At 39.5% G+C, this 26,821-nt stretch overlaps 1 protein-coding gene and 1 long non-coding RNA gene across 5 annotated transcripts in view; one reads left to right on the top strand and one right to left on the bottom strand.

The window, feature by feature from the left end:
- Nucleotides 1-10,831, bottom strand: part of Galnt5 (polypeptide N-acetylgalactosaminyltransferase 5) — a 43,178-nt gene extending 32,347 nt beyond the window's left edge. The window contains exons 1-2 of one of the 3 annotated variants that reach the window (XM_006498048.4): nucleotides 10,793-10,831; nucleotides 8,868-10,328 (exon numbers count right to left, since the gene is read on the bottom strand). In XM_006498048.4, the coding sequence (XP_006498111.1) occupies nucleotides 8,868-10,291 (1,424 nt within the window). In that variant the 5' untranslated portion in view covers nucleotides 10,292-10,328; nucleotides 10,793-10,831. Of the gene's footprint in view, nucleotides 1-8,867; nucleotides 10,527-10,767 lie in introns of those variants that run through there. The other 2 variants (XM_006498049.2, NM_172855.3) reach the window with 2 other exon arrangements.
- Nucleotides 658-26,489, top strand: Gm33594. Of its 2 annotated transcripts, XR_374379.4 has the most exons (3): nucleotides 658-2,532; nucleotides 22,664-22,763; nucleotides 23,429-26,489. It is a non-coding gene; the product is annotated as a predicted gene, 33594 (long non-coding RNA). The 2 variants fall into 2 exon arrangements; XR_374378.4 differs by lacking the exon at nucleotides 658-2,532 and having other exon boundaries at nucleotides 20,911-22,763.
- Nucleotides 26,490-26,821: the final 332 nt, after the last annotated feature.

The raw sequence follows: 26,821 nt of genomic DNA, 5'->3' as shown, positions 1-26,821 counted from the left end.
TGACAGCCATCCAATTTCCTCTATATTCTATAGGGTGTAGAACCACTTCAAATTATTCTCCACTAACCCAAGTAAACTGAATTATCTTTGTTTTGATTTGTCAGAGTCTTGATTTCTGATACTTTTGCAGGACGGGGAATTGCCACTAAAGTCTAATCTATGTTCATGATATTTAGTTTTGTGAACTTTTTTTTTAAGATTAAGAATGTACGACTGTTTTCTAAATGATCACTTATTACACAAACTAGGTATTTAGAATCTCCAAGTCTGGTTCTCTGCTTAAAATGACTCAAACTGTTTTGCTTAGGGGAGTCTAGGTTTGGATCGCTATAGAAGAAATCCAAGACTACAGATTATTGGGGACCCAAATGTGAGGAATTTCACCATCCTGAAAGAGTGGATGCATAACTATATTAGAATCAGGAATGTGGACGTGAAAGGACAATAGAGAGCTCACTTTAGCCCTTTGTGGCACTGTCAGGCTGTCTGAGCATCAGCATGACGCTTAATCTTCCTAACTTCAGATCATTTGATTTTAAGATGAAGACTATGATGTTTGCATCACAGGACAGTGATGCAGGGTTCATGAAACAATGGATATAAAAAATACTAGGCAAGCCTCACACTGAAAATCCTGTGTGAGAACTCAAAATCTCTCTATCTTGACTCACAGTTTCTTACTCGAAGCACTGGCCAGTCCCGGACCATATTTAATCTAAATGTACAAAGTGCTCGTTCATTTATCATGAGACTCCAATGCCGATGGTTTACCTCCTCAGCTTCTGTGTGCTCAGTCCTTGGTCACTGACTTGATTTGAATGGAGCCTATCAAATAGAGACGGCTTCAAATCAGAACACTGAGGGAATGATAACATTCTTTCATTTCTATGAATTTTTCATTTTATTCCAGCAGAAGCAAAACACATCATGAAGGTCAAATCTCAGTCTTTATGGGTTTGAACAGAAGGTCGAAAGAATATGTTTCAACTTCTATTTGCAATTCAACTCTAGCTTCCATGGGAGCCTTGAGCGCCCTTCATTCTCTACACTCTGATATCTTCAGGAGCATCAGGAGAATCAAGTGACCAGCTGAGATGTTCTGTCTGGAATTATTTTCTTTCTTAAACCTTAAAATTATTTGGGCCTTTTGCCTCCCGCTGATAAGAGGGTATAGGGATATGAGGATTTTACTTTTGTGATTTGTTCTTTTTTTAGGGTAAATGATCCTTGACATTTGGTTAAAATCACCTGACTGAGAATGTTCAGGTCCGCTCCCCCACTTCTTACTAAAGCTTTTAGCCTGGAGATGCTGCAGTTGCCGAGGCAAGAGTGTGTCATCAGAAAGAACGGGCTTGGGCTCCCAAATACATCCCACCAACACTAACACTTGCCATGTTAACAATAGTCTATTTTGAGCGGACAGCTGTCAGGGTGAAACTGGGATAGAGGCAGGAGTTAAGATGGTGGAGTTCTAGGGTAAAAATAATCCTGGAGGAGGGCTGGGCATTTGTGGGCCATGTTTCTGGCCTGCCCTACTGCGTATAACCTTGGGTTAGTCACTGCTCACACCTGTTCTGGCATATAGGTTGTCACCTTGGGCTCTTCAGCCATTGTCATTATTTCCTGAGATTTTCCTTTTCACATCTGGCATACACACGAAGAAGAGAGAGGTCCTAATTTTTCCAAAACTCACATGACTATAAGGAATCAAAAGAAGGAAGCTATGGAACCTGTGGAAAGAGTACTCAAATGAGAGGCTGGGGAATCTTATGGCTCTTGGATCTGCTAGTTGTTTCCTTTATCCAGCCTCACTTTTCTCATTAATAAATCATACAGGGCAGGTTCTTATCCTTAGTGCTGCTCTGAAAAGATTATTATCAAACAGATAAGCACATATAACATATTCACATACATGTATCACTGTCTAATAGAGTAAACATGCCCTATGAGTTTCAGCAAGACACAGATTTCACTTCACAAAGAACCATGACAAACCAAAGAGGCTTAGACATATTATTATGAAATAGACTAGTTGGGGTCAGAAAGAACCTGATTGGTGAAATTAGTACTTTGTGATGGCAAATCAGAAGTCTAAGCATTGGTATCCAACCCATCACTTCTGAGCTGTGAGCCCTTGTCTTTCCTTGAGTGTTTGTGTGTGAGTGTGTGTGCATGAGGTACAATACTTTATCAGTCTGTCATGGCTGTTGTAGCAGTCAAATGATATAAGATGCATGAAAGATAAAGGGTACCAGCTACCTGGCCTGATCTGCTGGCTTATGACTAACAATAAAGTATGGTTTGCAATATGCAATGAAGTCAATGACCACTGCCTAAATTATTGCCATAATGAGAATGCCCCAGCTTCTCTGTAGATAAGGCTGGGGTGATGGTGACCATAACAACCTTGAAATGTTTTTTTTCCTTAGGACGAATAAGAATTCAAGGCAAGAATGTTGCAAACCTCAGTTCTCCATCTCAACTCTCTCAAGTGGCCAGTGCCTCACATTTAAAAGGCAAGCCCATCTAAAGGTACTGGAGTTTGGCATAATATCGATGTTTTTCCAGGGAAGTGTAAACTCCTCCATTTAGTTTTGAAATAAAACAAAACAAGGTCTGTAAACATTGCTATTTTTCCTAAGTTTTGTTAGCCTTGGTAAGGGAAGCCAGAAGACTCATTCTTCTCTTTGGAAAGCTCTGTTGGAACAGGTCAGCCAGGGAGGACAACAGGAAATTATGTTCTGGGACAGAAGGACCCAGGGCAATATTACATTGAGAATTTGATAAAATGAGGCTGGTGGTTGAATTTGATCACGGCTGAGATGTCTGAGAAAGCTGTGTGAATTGGTCCAAAGTCCTGCACTCTACGCATTATGTTCTCCCAAGCATCCTTCCAGCTCATGAGCAGCGTTTAGGAGGATGTGCTCTGACCTGCTTTAACTTCCTCCATGTTATGGTAATTAGGACCCATGTAATAGCTCTCTTTGCTTTGAATTAATGGCTGAAATGCATTTTATATTTTCCTTCTTTGACTGTCTTTCTTTTTCAAGTTAGTGGTGAATGTGACAAAGAGGGACATCTGAAGGCTTCAGAGATATCGCTCAGCCATATTTAACCATTGCTGTGCCATGGTCTAGCTTCTGCTTTTTAAAAATGTTTCTTTCTTACTTTCCTTACTTTTACACACACACACACACACACACACACACACACACACACATACACACACACATATATACATACACACACATATATGTAATGTACACGTATATGTGTATATATGATATATATACATATATATATTCTCTCTCTCTCTCTCTTGTGAAACAGAGCTCTGAGCCCTTTCATATACACACGTGTACTGACAAATGCACACGTGCATGTACAGACACACATACAGTTAAAGTGCTTTCACCTCCATGCATGAAATCAGGAAGGAAACCTTTTGGGTGCTGTTTTTTTTTTTTTTTCCTTGTAACTGATGGGTTCTTCTCTGGCTGGGAAATATCACAGCTTCTCCTGTCTGTGACAGATGATGTTCTCCAGGAACTATTAGTCACAAAATCACCCCCAACACACCAAGACAAATATTCATCAATATAAAAATAAAATCTTGAATGTTATTTGACTTTAACATTTTCCTTTCTCTCAGCCTGATAATGTTCAAGAAGCCTGTAGATGGGGAGGATGTATGGTCAATTACTTTGTCTCCCACCTCATCTTCCTTCTCCTTTAGCTGTGGCTTTCTTCAGCTTCCTACAGGCAACATTAAGATTCCGGAAAATTTTCCCTTAGTAATTTTGGCATTTTTGTAGGAAAATGCCCAGTGCTATCTTTTGCTTCTCATGTTCCTGACTCTGGACTAAGGTGGCAAAGACATAATAGCTTTATGGGAGAAATTGACAGAATTCCATAGGAACTTCTAGCATTAATGTAGACTGTTGATCGCTGTTGCAATACAGCAGACATAGATAAGTAAATTATGAGTCTTTGTTGCTTTTGTAAAATGATTTTTTAAATTTTGCTTCATGTGTATGAGTGTTTTGACTGTGTACAAACACACACACATGCATGTATGTATGTGTGTGTCTGTGTGTGTGTGTGTGTGCGCACACCATGTGTCTACCTGGTACCCCTCTATGTCTGAAGAGGGCATCAGCTCACTCCCCAGTACTTGAGTTATAGATGGTTTTTAGTTATCATGTAGTGATAGATTTTTGATCTGTGTCTTCCACAAGAACAATAAGTAGTCTTCAATGCTAAACCATCTATCTTCCCAGACCCAATTCTTATTGTATTTTGACAACTAAATACTGGAGGAAAAAATTCTTTTAAATATTTCTCCAAGTCCAAATTCAGAAAGTGCACTCTTAAAATAAGTTCATTTTTGGAGTTCTATCTAACCATTGATTCAGGCTTAAAGATAGGCTTTTCTAAGTAGAATGGCCCTATTTTGAGAGGAGCACCTCAGCTCAGCAACAGGTGTGTGTGTGTGTGTGTGTGTGTGTATGTGTGTGTGTGTGCTGTATGTGTTATATGTGCATGTGAAATGTGTATGAATGTTCATTAGTACTGATGTAAACGCCTTCAAGATCTAAGTACAAAGACTTCAGTTATAAGGTTTTTACTTTTAAAAGATTGAATACCACAGTTTAAAGTAACTGTCAAAAGAACATTTGTTTGGGTTTTTTTTTTTTGGTATCTTTTATATGTAAGTAGTCTAGGTGAAAATGAAATTCTGTTTTATTTCTTGAATGAAAGATATCTAAACAAAAGCAATTCCCTTGCTTGAAAATCAAAACATTAAAATTAAAGCTAAAAGAATAAAAATATGAACTAATGAATAAACATGAATCAATTAATAGTATAAGACAGGATATAGATACTTTAAGTCAAATGAAAATATACTCCACATATTCAACACAAGAAATCAGGACATAATTAGGAATTTATGAGGTGATTTATTAAAAGCTTCATTTGAACTGATACCTCTTATTGATTTTTTTATCAGTAGCATTCATTTTCAAAATCCAACTTTAGAGAAATATGCTTATAAAGTCAGCATTGTGCCAACTTTTATCTTTGGAATGTGAAGCTCTGTGCTGTATTCTCAGGGAGTTTGAAGTAAAACTGAAAAAAAGTTTCGGCAGAAGCCTGGAACTTCAGCGTGAAGGCAAAAAGATGCTTAAGCTTCTTGTTACTGAGAAATCAAAATGATTCAGTGAAGAGAAGGCTGCATACACTCAACACTATTGGAATTTAATGGTTGTAGCTATGTCGTGGCACAGAATGAGATCTTCTACACTGAGATTTTGTGTAATGTTCAATTAGCATGTGAGGGTAAAAATAGTGAGGCCATGTAAGCAGATCGCAGAGGGAGACTGAAGAAATCAACTAATAAATTAAACAGGCGATAGTCAGGAGCATCACGTATAGAAAACATAGTCATGGGAGCTGGGGAGGTGGCTCAGTAGGTAAATCAGTGACTATGCAAGCATGAGGATGACAGCTTAGAACCCCATAATCTGCCGAGTGGTGCCTGCCTGTGAATCACTACTGAGGAAGCAGAAATGGAATCCCCAGGGCAAGATGATCAGCTGGGTCAGTATGATGTGGGTTATGCAAGAGATCCTGACTTGATAAATGAAGCAGAGAGCAATGGAAGACAGCCAGGGTCAACCTCAAGCCTACACACACACACACACACACACACACACACACACACACACACAATCAACTACAAATCTACAAATATGTTTTCCAGTATTATGAGATTGGCTCCCCAATGCTGAGGGCCCACCTTGAGAGAATCTAGAGGTGTCTTGGGAAACATAGCACAGGAACCAGACTAGGTTTCTACTACCAGGAAGAGACTCATAGACAGCCCTGAGAACACAATGTGAACAGTGCTGTTGTCAGAGAGGGGTCCTTTGTCTTTGCCTAAGACCTTGAGATAGTGTAGTATCTTAGAACTGTTTCTCTAGAATATGGAAAGAAAGATCTGGAAGAGGTGGTTTATAAAAGAGATTCTGACTTTAAGGTTAAAGTAGGAGATGGTTGTCCTGGCAACCCTGTCTCTTCTACTCAACGTCAACTTTGTCCTAGCATATAAGTTAATTTAGCCGTAAGAAGTTAACTAGAATCTAGTCATTATCTGTGCTGAGGGAAATGAAATCGAAATGAATGTTGCAAATCCTGGCTTTTAATACCTTTTCGATCTGATTTCAACAGGAAGTTATAATATGGCATGCACTGTGTTAATCTATAAGAGCAGTTTTGTTTTAAAATATAAACATCTGGAAACTATTCCTAAAGTTTTGAAATTTGAAGATTATAGTGGTCTGCACTTCAGCTAATTATGAGGCCTGGTTCTTATAGCACCCTACCCATATACACCCGCAAGCAAGTACATATTTTATTACTATATTTTATAATAATTTTCTATAAGATGACTAAAGTTTATTACCTAAAACATTATTATATGCATGATTAAGACATTTCAGATAATTTGATCAACGCTTTAGAAAAATAATATCAAAGCTTTAAAAACACTACAATAAAACACCCTTGCTCCAAATCCTGCCTAACTAAAAAACTACCACATATTTTTTATTTGTACTTTCTTCTAAACATATTCATGCAAACACACAGTTTGCAAGTGTGAGTAAAAGAAAAGAAAAATGATTTATTCTCCTTTAAGGAAGAACAGCACAAAAGGACCAGAAATCCTTTGAGGGTTTCAAACATAGACTTCCTGGTGTCTAATGTCTTCATCTGACTGGAGTTGGGGGCAGAGCATCAGCCAGGCATCTTTCCCAGACACCCCCCCCCCACACACACACACCTATATTTATCCAAGGTGGTTTGTGTGGCACAAGGGAGGGGATTTGAGTATGTGTTCTCTGAGTCACCACCTCAAGCACACGTGTCAGTTTCAGAAACAGCAGCTGGACAATCTCCTGTAGAAGACAGAGTCCAATTGTAACCTTCCTAGGCTGCAGGACTTCAACTCTGGAAGGCAAGGGGCCCTCAATAAATCAGCTGGGTGATAGCACTAGTGTTTGCTCTTGGCCTCACACACTGATCCTTTCTTGACTACTTAGAGCTGGATCCTGTGCTCCTGTGCCCCGCCTGACTCTTCACTACGCTGGTAACAGTCTGCTGAACACCAAGGGCATAGTTAAACAAAGCTGCCTAAAAAGAGACTTTTTTCCTGAATTCCTTGTGAAATACTATAATGCTCAATACTGTGACATGTGGGATTTCAGGGAATAAACTGGTCTAATGGTTTAGAATTCTTTTTTGGGAGATAATACACAAAAGACAGGAGAGAGAAAGAGAATTTTGAATGTGACGTTTAATAACTTCTCTTCAAAGAACTAGGTCAATGATCTGAGACATGTACATTCCTAGGGCCTCAGTTTCCTTCTCTGGGAATGTTATTGTGTTCTCACGGATGTATCCCATCACCCATGGGAGTATGGATGGGATGGTACAGTGCCTAGTTTAGACAAAGCAACAGTACGTGGCTAATAGCTTTTTGCCAATGGCTAAGAGACCGAACTGTCTTCTTCAACACAATGAATACACTTTTTTTTAAAACCATGAGTAAAGATTCATCTGTACATGCCTTCTTTCTGAGAACTCTATCCAAAACTTTGCCCCAACTACCTAGGTTCAAAAGAAACATTTTCTGAAGAAGCCAAGGAAAGCCATTGTTTAAGTACTACACATGTTCAAAGTCTCAAACTTGTCCTTTGTGCATTCCAGGCTCCAGACTGCCTTGGCTTAGAGTACTGAGCATCAGGTTATAGTCAGAGCTACATTACTGATTAATGGGTAGTAGTGAACACATGGCTACAAGTATCCTTACTTATCAGTACACCAAAGAGAGCCCTCATCTAATAAGTCGGGCTGTAAAGCCTGCCCCCTCCTTTCTCGGGCTCACGAAGTTCATTTTCGTATTTGCAGGTTCCTGTAATGCAGAAACTCTGCTAGCAGGATCATTGATAGCGTGCTCCTGAAGCTCTGACAGGTGTCTGCTTGTTGTTGATGGACTTTTCCCAACATCACTGCTCCGTGTAGCAGAATGCACAAATGTGTATTATTCTCACCAACAAAAGGACTTTTAAGTTGAGAGGACAACCATCTCTTTTCTTGTCCTAGTCATCACTGCTTACTGTTATTCTAAGATTTAATTTCAGGGAGAGTTAGGCGGCCACCTATTAGCGTATAGACTAACCTTTCCCAAACACACTTCTGCCAAGCTTATAAACACTGAAAACTTCTGACACGAAAACTTCCACTCTCACTGTTATAATGGAAGCATGCTCTACATTTTACTACTTAGCTACAGATTATCAGGAATTGAGTTGCTACCAAAGGTTCACCTGTATATGCCTTCTTTCTGAGAACCCTGTCGAAAACCCTGTCCCCACTACCTAGGTTCAAAAGAAACATTTTCTGAAGCAGCCAAAAAAAAAAAAAAAAAGTCATTGCTTATACACTAGACATGTTCAAACTGACATTTGGATTCCAGCTTCCAGGCTGGTTTGACTTAGGGAACTGAATATCAAATTGTAATTAGAAGTACATCATTAATTAATGGGTAGTGAACACATGTCATTTTACAAAGGGAAGAAAATGAAAACTAAGGAAGGGAGCTGAGATGTGAGCACATAAAGAGAGCATATTTCTGATAGCAGAATTTTTCTCTATGTGTAGGGTTGACTATTTGTCTACCATCAAATAATTTACTGTCAAGCTAATTCCCTAGGTGGCCAAAATTCACACAAAATTGAATTGCAATAAAACCCTTCTGTACATGAGTCCTTAGCTCAGTGAAAGAGGAGAGAAATGGGTCTTACCCAGCAGGCCTTGTGTCTTCAATGGCTCTGTCCACTGGAATCAAATCACTAAGGTAGACATTGAAGTTTCCTTCTTTCCATCTCTGCTCGGCCTCCTTCTTCTTCTCAGGGGGAACAACCACAGGGCGCCCAAACTGACCCGGAGCATTGAGATCCCTTGGAGAAAGGGTCACATCAATTCTGAACACGTGGTGCATTCCAGGGTTTTCAGGGATATTTGCATGGCTTTGCTGGTATCCCACAGTTGGAGCCTTGGCAGTCAAGTTGCTTCTTGCTGTATGGAGTCCCCCAGATATGGTGGGCTTGGACTGAGACACTGCTTTCTTCAGAGCTGGGGGAGAGGATGACGTCTTGCTTTGATTTCTGGGGATTTGTTTATGTGGACTTCCACCCAGTAATTTAGGAAACACAGTTTGGGTTTTAGAATTAGGTACCTCTTTGGTGTCTGTCTTCAGTTCTTCCTCTTTAGTTATAATCACAACATGACTTTCAGAGAAATTAAGTTTCTTCCCTGGCGCCACTTTGGCTGCATCATCTTCTGGCAATCTTCCCAACTGTGTCTCATTTGTAGATTGGTTCTTTAAATGACCCATATCTGCAATGAACTTAAGAAGTGGTAGCGCTTTAAGGGCTTCATGTTTTAGGTCTTTGCTCTGAGCCTCAGCTTTCTTTATGACTGTGACTTCCTCAGATTTCAGGATTGGTGGGCTGGCAAAGTGCATCCTCAATTTTGTTACTGTCTGTGATTTTTGCTTTGATCTATCAGTCTTGACACTGATGGTCATATTCAGGGTCCTTTCAGATGCTTGCTTTGATGTATCGCTGCTGACATTATAATTTTGGGGGGCCTCTTGTTTTTTATCGAAGGTTTCTGTACGTCCTGCTATTTTGGTCAATGGAACTCCTCTTGAAGCTGTGAATGGGGTCTTCTCAGACTCTAACACTGTCATCCACTTGGACATCATGTATTGGGAGGAGACTTCAGGCTTGCTATCTCTCCCCTGGGTCTTCTGCATGGGAATTGTCACTGGGAGGGTTTGCAGATGTGCAAGATGCCACAAAGGCACAGCCTTTCTCCTTCCCAGGAGGTTCTGCATTTTCCCTTTCCTCTGGACTTGGTCCATATTCTCCTCAACCTTGAGTTCATGGTTCTCAGCTTTTCTAAAGTTCTCCTTACCCCACGCTCCATTCCGAGGCAGCCCCATCCCTCTGATGCTGGTGTAAAGGACCTTCACTTGGTCTGGCTCAACTCTGAATCCCGTATGTTCCCTCCTTATGATATCTTCTTTGAGTAGCCCTGCGTTGATCTCACTGAATGAGAGGCGGAGAGCTGCCATGTCAAAGAGCAACCAGATGACAGACGCTGCAAATATAAATGCCAAGACTCGCCCACTTCCTCGGAAAAACTTTCGGATCTTGTTCATCGTACAAAGGCTGACTTGCAGCTTGCGCTCTGCTTACCTGGAGTGGAGAGAGAGAGTTGAGGTAGCAACAGCAGTAGTAGTAGCAGCAACAGCAGCAGCAGTAGGAGCAAGGCCCCTCTCGTCGGAACCAAGCAGGAAATAGCTGTCCAAGGGGGAAAAGCTCAGCTCTTACTGACTGCCTGTCACTCTCTGCCTGCGTGGCATTTCACAGCAAAGTATTTGTGCCCGCTCCCTGGCCCTGGCTAAACCCTAGTATACACTGGCTCCAGGTGGCTCCCGGAGCAGTCAGCTGCAGCTGCAGGACAGTTTCACTGCATCTTGTCTCACAGGGCTCATGTCCATCTTCCTTCCAGCCCAAGAAAACAAGAAAACGTGGGACTAGGCTGGGGCTGCAGCCAGCAGCTTCTCTCCTCCCAGTTCGCTGCATGCTGTAACTCAACACCATGTCTCAGAAGGAAAACCTTTCAAGCCATTACCCAGCAAACTTCCTTCAGCTCTCACCTTCTGTGCTATGTGAGAGAGTATGTGTTTTAAGGGCAATTAAACAGAAAGCAAACTAACTTAGAGGACATGTGTTCCTGGTTTGTAACCCCTCCTACCCCACTCTTACACATTAACCCTGTGGTACCCAGATACTTGAGTACTTACTTGGAGCAATCAATTAATTCTTGACCTTAATGTTTCAGCTCTAAGAGGTTAATGGCTTAAAAAAGGGGGTATCTTATAGCGTAATTGCCAGAGAGGGGTGTTTAGCTATTTTGGAGGCTTCTACCAACAGGTACAGAAATCTTTTTAAGTAAGTAGGTCAGCTACTCTTTTTTACATTAGTCCATCTTTTTTTTCTCCAATTCTTAGCCTTAATAAACTGATACATTTTGTAATATTCCTATAAAATTCAGGGCACTTTGCTATGATCTGAATGTTTGTGTCCCCACCAAATTCAATGTGGAAACCCTAATCACCAGTAGGGTGATATTAGCAAGTAAAGTCTTTGGAATGTGCTGAGATAAGGGAGGAGCAGCCCTTAGATATTAGATTAGTGTCCTTATAAGTGAGCTCAGTGAGATGCCTTGCCCCTTTCACCATGTGAGGGCCCAACAAGAGGGACTCTTGAAGAAACCATATCTGTTCTTTTTGAATGCCTTAGCCTCCAAAACTGTGAGAAATTAATTCATATTGAGTATAGACCACTCAGTCTATGGTAATATTAAATAGAAACTTGAATGGATTAGGACACACTCCCAAATCTGTATTTACTAAGTCATGGACCAATAGCTTGACTATTGTGCCAAGACTTTGTCTAGACTCTGGGAAATTCTGGGAAACGGGAAGGCCAGTAGTTTCTTCATAGATTTGATCTTTAAATCACTCAGAAGTCCTCTTCTATCCATTTTTCTTATTATTGTCATCTGGCAGAAGCAGTTTAAGGAAAGATGGCTCACTTTCGATACAGTTGGAGGGTGCAATATGGCATAGCAAATCCAGTCTTGTGGTCACAATGTATCAACTGCAGTCAGGAAGCAGAGAGAAAGACAAAAGGTGGTCTTAGCTTGCTCTTTTGTTTCTATATCCCTCTATACCAGATTATAGAATAGGACCACCCATGTTCAAAGTAGGTCTTCCCACTTTAGTTATCCCAATCTAGAAAATTCCTCAGAGACATGCCTCGTCTCCTAGATAGTCTATACCCTATCAGGTTGACAATATTAACTATCACTGCCCCAAATTCTGAATATCTGAGAAGCAGGAAGTAGAAATGATTTATTGTCTTGTAATATGTCTTTTAAAAATGCACGGGTCTTTTCAATGTAAAGTCAAAGTTGTAACACACTGGTCTATTACTACCAGGCTGGTTATGAGTAAAGTCTCAATGATGCTTAATTTCAGTTGACATCTTGGCTGGTTTAAGACACAGAGAAATGATAAAGTATTACTTCTGTGTGTTTCAGTAAAGATGTTTCTGGAATGGATTGGCATTTGAGCCTGTGAACTGAATAAGAAAGACACTAACAGGTGTCAAAAGTTCAGAGAAGGCAAATTTACTCTTCCTCCTTCTACTCTTTTCTTTCTTTCTTTCTTTCTTTCTTTCTTTCTTTCTTTCTTTCTTTCTTTCTTTCTTTCTTTCTTTCTTCTTCTTCTTCTTCTTCTTCTTCTTCTCCTCCTCCTCCTCCTCCTCCTCCTCCTCCTCCTCCTCCTCCTCCTCCTCCTCCTTCTTCTTCTTCTTCTTCTTCTTCTTCTGACAGGCCTTTGATCTCTAAGACTTACTTCAGCAGTCTGCCCATTTCTCAGGCCCTTAAGTTTAGACTGGCAATTACATCATTGGCTTTATCTGTTCCTGGGTATTTCCAACCTGGATGGTACCACACTGTCAACCTCTACTTTTCTAGTAATGGCAAACATATTGTAGGACTGAGTCTCAGCACCCATAATTGTGAGACAATACTCCTACTGTGTCCTTTGTCATCTATTGCCTGTCTCTCACATGTCTGTGCACTCTATTTATTGTTTCTGTTTCTCTGGGTAACCCTGACTATAGCCGTATGATGCTCAGTGCTAACTGTTAACTTAGGAAAAACACTAAAATTCCCTGGGAGACAGGCCTCTGACTGAGGTCAGGAAAGATTTTCTTAACTTGGTGAACTGTGGTGGCAAGCCCCACTGTGTTTGTGGGCAGTACCAGTCTGTTGACTAGAACCTTACAGCATGAAAAGGGTATCGTGAACTGTGTCCTGGCTTGAGTGCATTGATTTCCTACTCTTCAGTCTTGAGTGAGGATGGAGTGTGACCAGCCATCTTGAATTTCAGACAATGGTGAGATTCACTGGAACTGGGAGCCAAGCAAACCCTTTCTCCCTTAAATTACTTTTGTTGGCTCATTTCATCATAGCAATGGGAAATGAAGCTAGGATACAATCCCATCATTTTGTAAAATTGTTTATCAGAGTAATACCTAATAATAGCTTTGTTTCACAAAACAACTGAGTCAGAATGTACACTTTGTCATTGCTAGTTATAAAGACTGGGTATCCAGTCTGAAACCACTGCTCTGGAGCAATTTTCTCAAAAGCCCTGAGATGATATGATGTCCCTTACTATAGAAAGCCAATGATTTATCTTTTGAGGTAAATAGGGTGTGGAGGTAAACTCTGAATTCCTAATTCTGTCATTGCCTTCTATAGTGTTTTAACAAGGTTTGTACTTTGCTCAGAAGGAGATAATGCAGATCTGACATACACTTTTTGCCCCTGATTCTCCTCCTTGTTTGGTACCTGGCTTGCTATTCTGGGTTACAATATCCAAATAACTGATAGCATTAGAGCTCAGCTCACTCTTTTTTTTATTAGGTATTTTCCTCGTTTACATTTTCAATGCTATCCCAAAGGTCCCCCATATCCACCCCCCCAATCCCCTACCCACCCACTCCCCCTTTTTGGCCCTGGCGTTCCCCTGTACTGGGGCATATAAAGTTGGCAAGTCTAATGGGCCTCTCTTTGCAGTGATGGCCGACTAGGCCATCTTTTGATATGCAGCTAGAGACAAGAGCTCCGGGATACTGGTTAGTTCATATTGTTGTTCCACCTATAGGGTTGCAGTTCCCTTTAGCTCCTTGGGTAATTTCTCTAGCTCCTCCATTGGGGGCCGTGTGACCCATCCAATAGCTGACTGTGATCATCCACTTCTGTGTTTGCTAGGCCCCGGCATAGTCTCACAAGAGAGAGCTATATCTGGGTCCTTTCAGCAAAATCTTGCTAGTATATGCAATGGTGTCAGCATTTGGAAGCTGATTATATGATGGATCCCTGCATATGGCAATCACTAGATGGTCCATCCTTTCGTCACAGCTCCAAATTTTGTCTCTATAAGTCCTTCCATTGGTGTTTTGTTCCCATCTCTAAGAAAAAGTAAAGTGTCCACACTTTGGGCTTCGTTCTTCTTGAATTTCATGCGTTTGGCAAGTTGTATCTTATATCTTGGGTATCCTAAGTTTCTGGGCTAATATCCACTTATCAGTGAGTACATATTGTGTGAGTTCCTTTGTGATTGGGTTACCTCACTCAGGATGATACCCTCCAGGTCCATCCATTTGCCTAGGAATTTCATAAATTCATTTTTTAATAGCTGAGTAGTATTCCATTGTGTAAATGTACCACATTTTCTGTATCCATTCCTCTGTTGAGGGGCATCTGGGTTCTTTCCAGCTTCTGGCTATTATAAATAAGGCTGCTATGAACATAGTGGAGCATGTGTCCTTCTTACCGGTTGGGACATCTTCTGGATATATGCCCAGGAGAGGTATTGCGGGATCCTCCAGTAGTACTATGTCCAATTTTCTGAGGAACCGCCAGACTGATTTCCAGAGTGGTTGTACAAGCTTGCAATCCCACCAACAATGGAGGAGTGTTCCTCTTTCTCCACATGCTCACCAGCATCTGCTGTCACCTGAGTTTTTGATCTTAGCCATTCTGACTGGAGTGAAGTGGAATCTCAGGGTTGTTCAGCTCGCTCTTTTTTTCCTCTCTCCCTCCCTCCCTCCCTCTCTTCTTTCTCTCAATGCTCTTTCTTTCTTCTTTCTTTCTTTCTTTCTTTCTTTCTTTCTTTCTTTCTTTCTTTCTTTCTTTCTTCTTCTTCTTCTTTTTTTTTCTTTGAGACAGGGTTTCTCTGTGTAGCCCTGACTGTCCTGGAACTCACTCTGTAGACCAGGCTGGCCTTGAACTCAGAAATCTACCTGCCTCTGCATCCCAAGTGCTGGGATTAAAGTTCAGCTGTTTCTTCTGTATTATCTGCTTTTAATAATCTGTCATTCTTATATAACCTGGGCCCTAGATAAGATGCTGAACAAAGCACACAATTACTAGTGTTAAGGACATCATAGGTTCCAGTAGGCATAGAAAGGGAAGCACATTTGAGTATTAATATACAACACGTAGTATGAATAACAACACCGGGATTTTGTGGAGACATAGTTCATTAAGTATGGATCTTCTTTAAAGAGTCTATTTATAAACTTCAAAACCAAGATGAGAATGTAATTATACCCTCTTGTTGTATTGTAGTCCAGAGAAGAAATGAACTATCAAATACTGATAAGTTAAAAAAATGCCTAGATGTGAAGACAGACTGCCGTGGCTTTAGTGGAGGCAAGGCTTTTGAAAACAGCACTCTGGATCCGGCTCCAGCGTGTGTGTGCTTCCCGTACTATGTGCTAGGCACTTCACTCAGCTCTTCCCTTTGAGTATCACATTCAGTCCTTACAATAATAGCACATGAGACAGATAAAATTACACTGCTTGTTCTGTAGACAGGAAATGAAAATGAAGAGAAGCGAAGTGCCTTACAGCAGGGCATGAAAGAGTAGGCTCTTGAATGATTGTGATTCTGTGTGATTCTCTGGTCCATGTAGTTAAATGTTACAGAGAGCTGTTTCTCAGATTCAGACCTTCTTAAATTCTTCACCAAAGAAAATTTATGTTTCTGGGTATATAAATTAAAGCAATATATTTGAAAATAATTCTTTGGCATGCATATAATTATACCACTTATTAAAGACAAAAGCAAATTCATATATTAGTGAGGTAGGTGTACTTATTTTATTTTAAACAATTAAATTTTGGCGGAATACTTGATATTACTATATGAAGAGTATTTTCAGAGCTTATAAGTATTTTAGTTTCATAATTATTAGTGTTAATCTATAGTATAAGATAGTAAAGTGTATGTGTGCTAGTTACTTTTATCTACTTGACATAAACTAGAGTCACTGTGGGAAGAGAGAATGTCAGTTAAGGTGACTAGTATCATTCCGGCAATGAGGTAAGAGGTTTAACTGAGTATTGTGTTTCATTCTTACCATATTATTTTCATAAACATTTTAATTTATTTTATGTATATAAGTTTATGGATATATATATATATGAGAGAGATGAGAATGTAATATGTGTGTGTGTGTGTGTGTGTGTGTATTAGTTGCTTTTCTGTTGTTGTAATAAAACACCATGACCAAGGCAACATAAAGAAGAAAGGGTTCATTTGGAGCTTCCAGTTCTGGAGGAGCAGAGCATAGCATGCTAACAGGCAGCAGGCATGGCGGTATAGGAACAGGAAGCAGAGAGATCACGTCATTAACAGAAAGCATGAAGCAGAGAAGAAATGAACAAAGACAAGGCTTTCTACTCTCAGTGGCATACTTCCTCCAGTTCATAAATCTTCCCAAATAGTGCCACCACTTGGGGACCAAGCATTCAAATAACTAAGACAACAGTGGGCATTTCTAGTTCAAATGATCACAAAGTGTGGACAGTGTCTGTGGAGGTTAAAAGAGGGCCTCAAATCCTCTGGAACTTTGGTTACAGGTATTTGTGAGCCTCCTAATATGGACCTGGCAACTGAACCTGGGTCCTTTGATAGAGCAGTAAGTACTCTTACCCACTGAGCCATTTTTCCAGTCGCTGTCATTGATTGTATCATAGATTTGCCCATGATAGCTCTTTAGTGAGAGCACTGGCAACAAAGTAGGTGCCACTTTCCGTCCCCAGCAGCCTGAACTTGGAACTCCATCAACACGATCACGACAATTTACGGTCAGCATTTCAAAATAAAGTGGTGATGTTTACCATCATGGCTAGTTTGTATAAAAAATACCATGCTAAACCCCCAAACAAAATGCTTTGTAGATAGTTTACAAAGTTGACATTGAATCTAGTGGTAGTTACACTTAGAGTAACGTTATAGTTAGTCATTTAAAGTCTAGTAATAAAAATCAAAATGTACGACAAGCGTGTGTTTGCTGGCAGCTTTAATACATTGTACTGAATGCGTTCTTCCCCCTCCATGTACATTTTATCTAAGGTCTAGAATTGATTTCTCTGCATCATTTGAAGGGAAAATGTAGAGGAAGCTAAAGAGTGAGATGTTTTCTATTTTCCTGAAGCAAAGCAATTAAATCTAGGTTACTCTTCAGGATGCCATTTGATTTGGGGAGAAACACGGAGTATATCAGAGAGAAAGGAAACACTGACCAAACCCTGAGAGAAAGAAATGTGGATTTGGAGCATTCCTGAAGCACCAGCTTGGCTGGGAATAGTCACAGAAGAATGGCTTTGTCACACATCCAAGTGCTTCTGTGGGGATAGCAGAAGCTGGCTAAATGTAATTCCACAGTCTCAATATTGCAGGCGCTCAGGGACCTGGTAACAGTTTCCAATAATTCTACCAGCTGTGCATCTCTTAGTCATTTCTTGCCAGGAAAAGTTGACTTTTTTTTTTAACTTTAGACCCATGACACTATGGGTGGGTAAAATGTAAGCTACTCAATAGATAGCCTTTATGTGTGTTCTTGTTTTTAATCTAGTGAGTTCAATGTCCACATTATGGGCTGAAAGCTGATTATGTTAAAGTTGTTTACTGAGGTAATGATAACCAGAAAGCAAAGCTGGTTGGTCCTGGGAGGTTTGATTATCTGATGTTTCAAAAATCTGTGCATATTTATTTGGAGTAGATATTAGTGTAAATACGTGAAGTTTCTGGGAATGTTGTTCTAATTTCTCATATGGTTCAAACTATGTATTTAGAAGTAAAATTTTATTTTAGCTTCTTCTGTCCGATGGGTATAAATGAGCGTAATAGCAGAAACACTGCCCCTCCCTCCCCCAATCTCTTTTGTGGCCTTGTCTAAATATACAACCTTAGCAAGAGCTATCTTCTGAGAACTTACCGAGTATCCAGCTCTAGGCCGGTCTCTTAACAGTGGGACCCACAGCATTGGATTTTTCCAGGCCAGAACAAAAGTCTCTAGGGTGACTCCCAATGACTAAAGTAGAGCATGAATCCTTGTTGTTGTTGTTGTTGTTGTTGTTCTTCTTCTTCTTCTTCTTCTTTTTTTTTTTTTTTTTTTTTTTTGGTTTTTCAAGACAGGGTTTCTCTGTGTAGCCCTGGCTGACCTGGAACTCACTTTGTAGACCAGGCTGGCCTCGAACTCAGAAATCCACCTGCCTCTGCCTCGCAAGTGCTGGGATTAAAGGTGTGTGCCACCACCGCCTGGCTCGAATCCTTGTTCTTTGATCACAATTTGCCAGCATCACTCTTACTGTCAGTCAGTGTGACCATGGCAAATCTAGCTTTATCTCTAGCCTCAAACCTTCAGTGAGTATTCAGCATCTTAGAAACATTAGTACCAGTTTCTCTGGCTTGCCATCTATGGTGGTTTGAATGAGAATGAGCCTTAAATGCTCATATGTTTGAATGCTTGGTAACTCCATTGGTGGAACTGTTTGGGGAAAATTAGAAGGTGTGTCTTTAAGGAAGAAAATGTGTCACTGGGGACGACATTTTCTATTTCAAAACTCTATGCCAAAAGCTCTCACTCTGCCCTGTGCTTGTGGATCAAATGGAAGCTCTCAGGTACTGCTCCAGGACCATGCCCGCCTTCCTGCTGCCATCCTCCCTGCAATTCTGGTCATGGACTCTAATACTCAGGAACAGCGAGACCCAAATTAAATGCCTTCATTTGTAAGCTGCCTTGGTCATGGTGTCTCTTATTCATGATAGAAAAGTAACTAAGACACTGTCCAAGTCAGTCTTCCAGACAATTCATTATTTCCTGACTATTAGGGAATATTCTTGGTAACTAACTTCTGGGTTTGGTTTAAAATATTTACCATACTGTTCAACTCTAATTATAAAGCTATAAGTGAGAATATATATTCATATGTTTTATAGAAAATTTTTATCTACAGATGTACCACTGAAATTATTTTTCTAATTTATAAGAAAATTGCATACCTTTATGTTGATTCTTTGACATGGATGTGAAACGATGTCCGCACTGGTGCTATCTGCTATACCCATCCCTCCCTGCTTACTTTTGTGTTGATGCTGAGAGCATTGACAGTCTCTCGGAATGACCACACTCTATGTATCTGTACCACATAAGTATTCACGCTACAATGCTACAAGTATAATTCGTGCTACAAAAATGAGACTTTATAACCTTCAAATCTGTTTCTGTTTTTCTCTGAGCCTCTGGATATCACCATCCAATTATTCTTTGCTGAGTTTGTATTTTAGAGTCCATATGTGAGACCATGCAGCATTAATCTGATTTTTTTTTCTGCCTTATTTCACTCAGAATAATGTCTTTCAGAATCATCCACATTGGTATGAATGGTAAGACTTCCTTAGTTTTGACATAAGAATGATATTACATTGCTGCATTTTCTTTATTCATTCATATGATTATGGATTCCTAGTTTGATTCTAGGTAGAGTTTCAAAGAACATGAGGATGCAAATTTTTTTGAAAGACTGATTTTTATTTCCTTTAATGATATACATCCAGAAATGCAATTGTTGGGTTAAACAGCAATTCTATTTTTTTCCCAGAAACCTACATAAGTGCTTTCTACAAGTAATGTACTACTTTACATTTCTACCAACAATATGCAGGAGTGACCTTCTCTCCTCATTCTCTTATTTACCTTTTATTTTTACCACAATAGCTCTAATAGGTATAAGAAACCTTTAATTATATATCTTAGATATCGTTTGGATACTTGAAAATCTTCCTTTGAAATAGGTCTCTTTAGCTTCTTTACCTATGAATCAGTGGGGATTTGTTTACTTGCTGTTGAGCAAAACAAACTTTCTTTTTAGTACTCAAAAGGAACTTAAAATGAACCTATTTGGAAGCAAGCAAAGATAAGCAGAGATAAAACGAAGGAATGTTAAGTATTTGTACCTGATGACTTTTCCTCTTCCTTCCTTCCTTCCTTCCTTCCTTCCTTCCTTCCTGCCTGCCTGCCTGCCTGCCTGCCTGCCTGCCTTCCTTCCTTCCTTCCTTCCTTCCTTCCTTCCTTCCTTCCTTCCTTCCTTCTTTCCTTCCTTCCTTTCTCTCTTTCTCTCTTTTGTTTATAGAACAGGTAGACCAATTACAAATAGTGAAGAGTTAGGAATGGTAGTATCAAAATGGAAGATTTCACCAAACCTAAAGACTGAGTTGGCGTGTATTAATGATTCATTACTTGGTACAGTATCTCCTCTCAAAATTTAGGAAAAATGCCTGCGGTGGGTATTCTTGGTTACTACCTTGACTATGTCTGGAATTACCTAAAACCCAAATAATTGGGTATACCTATGAAAGATAGTTTATTAATTAAATCATTTAAAATTAGAAGACTCACTTCTAATATCTTGAGGTGGGAATATATAGCTTTAATCTGGGCTACATCTTCTTTGGAAGTCTGTATAATGGAACATAGAAAGTGGAAGCTTTTCTTGCCTGCCTGTCTCACTCTCATGCTCACTAACAAGCCCATTCATTCATTCGCACTACAGACCACATCTTCAGGACTGTAGTGTATACTGGAAACAAGCAGAGACAGATAGCCTTGTGGATTGATAATCTACTGGATTCTTGGACCTTCAGTTGGTAGAAAAATCACAATTAAACTACTTGGACTACAGCCATTCTAATAAGTCTCTCTCTCTCTCTCTCTCTCTCTCTCTCTCTCTCTCTCTCTCTCTCTCTCTCTCTCTCTGTCTCTCTCTGTCTTTCTCTGTCTCTCTCTTCCTCCTTCTCTCTCGCTGATATATATATATAACTCTTCACTATTTTATATATATATATAACTCTTCACTATTTGTAATTGGTCTACCTGTTCTATAAACGAAAGAGAGAAAGGAAGGAAGGAAAGAAGGAAGGAAGGAAAGAAGGAAGAGGAAAAGTCATCAGGTACAAATACTTAACATTCCTTCGTTTTATCTCTGCTTATCTTTGCTTGCTTCCAAATAGGTTCCTTTTAATATATATAAATGAAAAAAGAGGCCATGAATTTGATGAGTGGAAGAAGTAGGATAGGAGAAATAGAAGTGACATAATTATGTTTTGATCTAAAAATAAAAATAAGTAAAGTAATAGATCATTATTACAAGAAAAATCCTGATGGGATAAAAGTTCAATACCATAAAACAAATGTATTCTGTGTCTTTTTAAAAATTATAGGAACATTTATGCTATTGGTCATTTTTAGTCCAAATATGTATGTATGTACATAGTGTCTTTTATAGTTAGGATATATATCCAAAATATAATTGGGCCAATCCATATAATGTTATTTGAATGTATGTTTCCAGGGCTAACTAATTGGTACTAGATAACCAAATGGTGTTGTTTTTCCCCAGAGTCTCAGAATTCCTTAATTGCCTATAACTCTTTGTGCAGGGTTGGGGCCTTGTGGTCCTTTCATCATTCAATAATTATGTCTATTGTTGTTTTTATTTGACTCATGTTTAGGGAATCCTGTTGGTGAGACTTATTGGTGTAGCTTGTGATATCACTTAGAAACACAATTTTACAGCAAAAGTCCCTGATTGTCTGGTTTTGACAATCTTTTCTGTCTCCACCTCCAGTGTTTCCTGAGTGGGAGTTGTTTTATAGATGTATCCACTGGAACTGTGCCCCACAACTCTGAATTTTGGTTAATTATAGCTTTTTGTAATGGTTCCCATCTGTTGCATTGAGAAGTTTCTTTGATAGGGTTGAGGATTATACGTATCTATGGGGAGAAGGACAAATATTTAGAATGTAGTTATGGATTGTGATGGTTGGTAAGGTGATTGTTGTAGGTTTTCCTCCAAGACCCATGCTTTCACTAACTCTGGGTAGTTGGCTAGGTTTCCATATCACCCACGATGAGTGGGTCTGCCCAAGAATTAAGGCAAACAACAATTGACAAGTGGGACTTCATAAAATATAATAGCTTTCCTATAGCTGAAGAAATATTTAACTGTGTGAAAAAGGAAGCCCACAAAATGGGAGAGACTCTTTCCCATCTACAAAATCAGACCTCTGAGATTAATAACCAGAGTATATAATGATCTCAAAAAAGCAAAGAATCACAAAAGATGGACCTGGGACTTGAACAGAATGTTCTCAAAAGACAAAAGAGGAATGACTAAGAAACCTCTCAAAAAATGCTCACTAACCAGAGTAATTAGGGAAATCAAAAATGACTTTGAGATTTTATTTTACTCCATTCAGAATGGCAAAGATCAACAAAACAGTAGACAAATGTTAGAGGGAATATTAGGAAAAGGGAACGCTCATTCCCTTGAGAGAATGCAATTGGAATTGGTGGAATTGGAAGAAGATCATATTGAGTGAGGCAATGTAGACCCAGAAAGACAAATGTCACATGTTCTCTCTATTTGGAGGTTAGCTACCTTTATTGTACCTTCCAGAGTAACCTTCACAGAGATGTACTGCTCACCATGGTCTGGACACTCCCATTTCAATCATTAAATAATAAAGTATCCCACAGGTTTGCCTACAGGCCACTCTGATGGGAACATTTTCTTAATTAAAGTTTCCTCTTTTCAGAAGACTTTACCCTGAGTCAGGCTGACAAACATCTAACACAACCTGGAAGAAGAAAGAAGCAGGTATATGTGGGAAGGAAGATGAGAGGCAATGAAAACAGGTTGGTGTTTAGTTTGTAGGTTTTTTATGATCAGCGATTGTTTATTTACATTATTATATATGGACAGAGGTATTGGGCTCTTCTGATGTGAAGTGTCTGAGTGTTTTCTTTCACTTTTGGAAGGTGAGGGAGATCCACCCAGGGCTGGGCAGACATGGGAGAGTGTGCATACTGCTCTGACTGAGCTAAGCAATCTAGGCACAGCTCTAAAGCACTCCTCTTATTTCTGAAGGGATGAAATAAGGCTGTAGATAGGTGAATTAGTAGACTGAACTGGATACAGGTAAGTAAGTAGCATTTGAGGGGGAGGGAAGGGTTTTCAGCATGTAACGTTCATACATATGCACTTGGCTATGTGTGCAAATTTGTAGATAAGTATAAACTCTATTTAGTTATACTTGGGTGTATGGGTTCATGTTTATACATAGGTATACAGACTACACACACATAGACACAGAGCATACAAGACATGCTGACTATATATATATAAGCACATGTGGGGCCATCTCTCTCTGGCCTTTTGAGCTTGCCTCTTTCAATTTGCTGACTCAGGAGTAGTTCAAAAGGCCCCAGTACTATTGTGTTTATGTTCTATTTTGCTTCAGTTTCCCCCACTTCTTTTTCTCACATTTAATTTTTGTGTTTCTTTCTTTTTGCCTTTTTAGAAAAAAGATCCTGGCTTTTGTGCATAAGAACTGGAGCAAAAGAACATTTGTCAAGAAGGCCAAGGGGAGGCTGAAAAAGTACAATTATTCAATCCTTGGCTATCTCTAAGTTACACACATTTGCTGATGAGTGCATGATGAGACCCTCAATTAAATGGGATATTTCCTGTAAAATATGGTTTGCTGTATTTTTAACATGGACTGTCGCATTCACTAGCAGATGTTTGGAAATGGTGAGGTTTGGGATCAGTCTTGGGCACCACTATGCCTGGGTGCTGCTACCAGCATTAAGTTGGAAAGTGGAAGGGATCTTCAATATCTTGCAAAGTGTTGGTCAATCACACTCAATAAAGTATCATTTCAACCCAAATAACCATAAACTCCCATGTACAGTTTGAAGAAGTTTATGGAGATAGATTCTGTGTTTCAGAGTATACCCCTTTTAGCATTATGACTTGAATAAGTGCTCTAACCTTTGTGTAATAAGGAGGTTAATGAGTGCCCTCTGTCCAGTGTCTTAGAGATAAATGGCTTCACTCAGGTAGGTGCTTAGAGAAGCACAGGCTCAACAAACGTTGACAAGGGTTTTGATTTTTTTCTGATATTGTTGGGTATAAGGTGGCTTAGATTAATCTTTCATGTTGTAAAATCCTTCTCTGCTCCAAGTAGTATATGGGGGGGGGGATAAGATTTAAAAACTAATAATTACCAAACAAAAAGTATGGCATAGTGACCCTTGCAGTGACATCAACAAGATTGAACTCACCTAATGTTCTTTTTCATCTCTTCTTGCATATGCAAATAGAGACTCAATCCTTTCTCCCTTTCTCCCAATCCCCACATAGATTCATACATATGCAGATACCCAGAGGGAACACAACTACATCTACCACACATGAGGAACTATGAAAACGATGAAGGGTTTCTTGTCTTACTCCTACACTGATAGTGAATCTTTTTGACAGATTGACAAAGAGGAGGTGTTTTAAGATTGTGTGATGTTGCAAAGTCATAGTCTCAGACTTTAATGATTATTCTGTGAGAAGCCAGTCTAGAAGGCATGTTTGATTAAACTGAATCTGCTAAAAGAGGGTAATGCCATAAAAAAATTAGAACAAAAATTGCTAACATCAGTTTGTTTACTTTTCATTTTTAATTTGTTTTGTGAAAACAAAGTAGAGATTCTTTGTAATTATGTGTGCTTTGGTTTAATGACAATATTTTCAATTGATTTCCTCCATCTGTTTAAATAATTTACCCTTCCCATTTGACCAGCTCATTTGGAAGGAAACATAAGTAAATATGCAAGTTAAGATGGAACCACACAATTTTTTATGTCGTGACTGTATACTTTTTATGACTATAGTTAAGAAGTAACAAAACTTTTCTTGCAGCTCATGGTGCATTCCTTGATAAACTTTTAGCACACATAACTTTCTTGTGCTGAATTGACTACCTGTTTATAAAAGCACATACAGACATAGAGAAGCACACACACACAAACACAAACACACTGAACATATTCCAGCTATGGTCTTGATAGTTCTACAGGTTAGAAATGGGAAGTTTGTATTCATCTGATGTGTTGGGTATAATAGAATGTTTATTTGTGGAAATTAGGACTTAGGAAACTGGCACCAGTGTTCACATGTTTCAGAGAGAGAATGGAAGTAACATAATTTATTGAAATATGACGTTTTTATTTAACACCCAAGTGAAACGTGTTGCTAGCAGGAGAGTATATAATAACTGAAGGTAAGGAGGACAGAGTTGCCTGCATCTGATACACAGTAGTTGCTTATGAAATGCTAGATAGCAACGAATGACAATTGTTATTATATTTGTATTGAAAATTTTTGATGAAAAAATGAGTTTTGTGAAGTACTGTAACATGTCTTTTCTAAAGAATCAGGAGGAAGAGGAGGAGGAGGAGCAGGGGAAAAGGAGGAAGAGGAGGAGGAGAAGGAGGAGAAGGAAAAGGAGAAGGAGAAGGAGAAGAAAAGAAGAAGAAGAAGAAGAAGAAGAAGAAGAAGAAGAAGAAGAAGAAGAAGAAGAAGAAGAAGAAGAAGAAGAAGAAGAAGAAGAAGAAGGAGAGGAGGGGGAGCAGGAGGAGGGGGAGCAGGAGGAGGAGGAGAACAACAACAACAACAGCAACAACAACTACTCAAGATTGAGCTCTGTTGTATGTAGTTTTACACTCTAGCTGCCTTTAGCTCCAGGAAGTGACTATGCTACCAACCCCTACCCGGCTTCCCTTGAATCCTTGGATAAAAGACAGACACACAGTTGTACAATTTTAGCTTGACTTTGGACACTATTTCTGGGTGCTGCTATCCCCCACCTAGAAAAGCATGTCCTTACCAATTTTCTATCTACATCTCTCCACCTGCCTAAACTTCAGCTGCTAAACTCCCCTGACCATCTTCCTGGAAGAGCAGCCTATATGGCCACTCTGTTTCAAGATCTCACTTTGTTGCCTGGTTCTCTTCTCTCCAAAATATGGCAAACTTTGTCCTCCCTTGCATCTCTCTGTCCCCTCCAGGGACCCAGAAGTCCTGCTTGTCCCTTCTACCCAGCAATTGTCCCATGGCTTTCTTTACTGACAGATCAAGAACCAATTGGGGAATGGGACCTTAGCATCAGAACAACTTCCTACAAAGCTAAGTGATTTGCTGCCCAATAAGTAGATAGACATTAACCATACTCACATAGAAAATTACTACCCAAGTGACTGAAATCTACTCAACTCTGTGGTAATTTAAATATGAATCATCTAAAACAGGCTCAGGTGTTTAAACACTCATTTGCCAGTTGGTGGTGCTGTTTGGAGACTTGTAGGATGCACAATCTTGCTGGAAGAAGTACATCACTGTCTGTAGGCTTTGAGATGATATACCCTTACAGTACTTCAAATTCATTCTCTCTTCTTTGTGTTAATGATTGAGATGTGGCCTCTCAGTCATAAATCTCATTTCTTCCATTTCTTCCCTTTTGTCCTTGCTGGGATGGGCTCTAATCCCTCAGGAACCGTAAGCCAAAATAAACGACTTTTTCCATAAGCTGCTTCATGTCAGTGTGTTTCATCACAGCAATAAAGAATTAACTAATAAAAGTTCCTAGTGTGCACAGGCTTAGAATGTGCTTCAATGGTTTCCATGAGTGGCCCATATTATTTTGTGATTTGACTATAGATAACCAATAAGGTTTAATTAAAAGTAAGTGTGTTGACAGAGGCATTTTAAGTATATAATTAGAATGAATAATGTTGACATATACTTTTAGTCTTAGATCGGAGCACGAGAGTGGCTAAGACAGGAGTGATGTTAATTTGGGGCCAGTGAGACCCTGTTAAGAAGGAAGAAAAGAATAAAGTTGAAAGAGCAAACTAAAGTA

Source organism: Mus musculus, chromosome 2 (assembly GCF_000001635.26).
Source record: "Mus musculus strain C57BL/6J chromosome 2, GRCm38.p6 C57BL/6J".
Classification (NCBI taxonomy): domain Eukaryota; kingdom Metazoa; phylum Chordata; class Mammalia; order Rodentia; family Muridae; genus Mus; species Mus musculus.
This window is presented reverse-complemented; position numbering and strand designations above follow the sequence as displayed.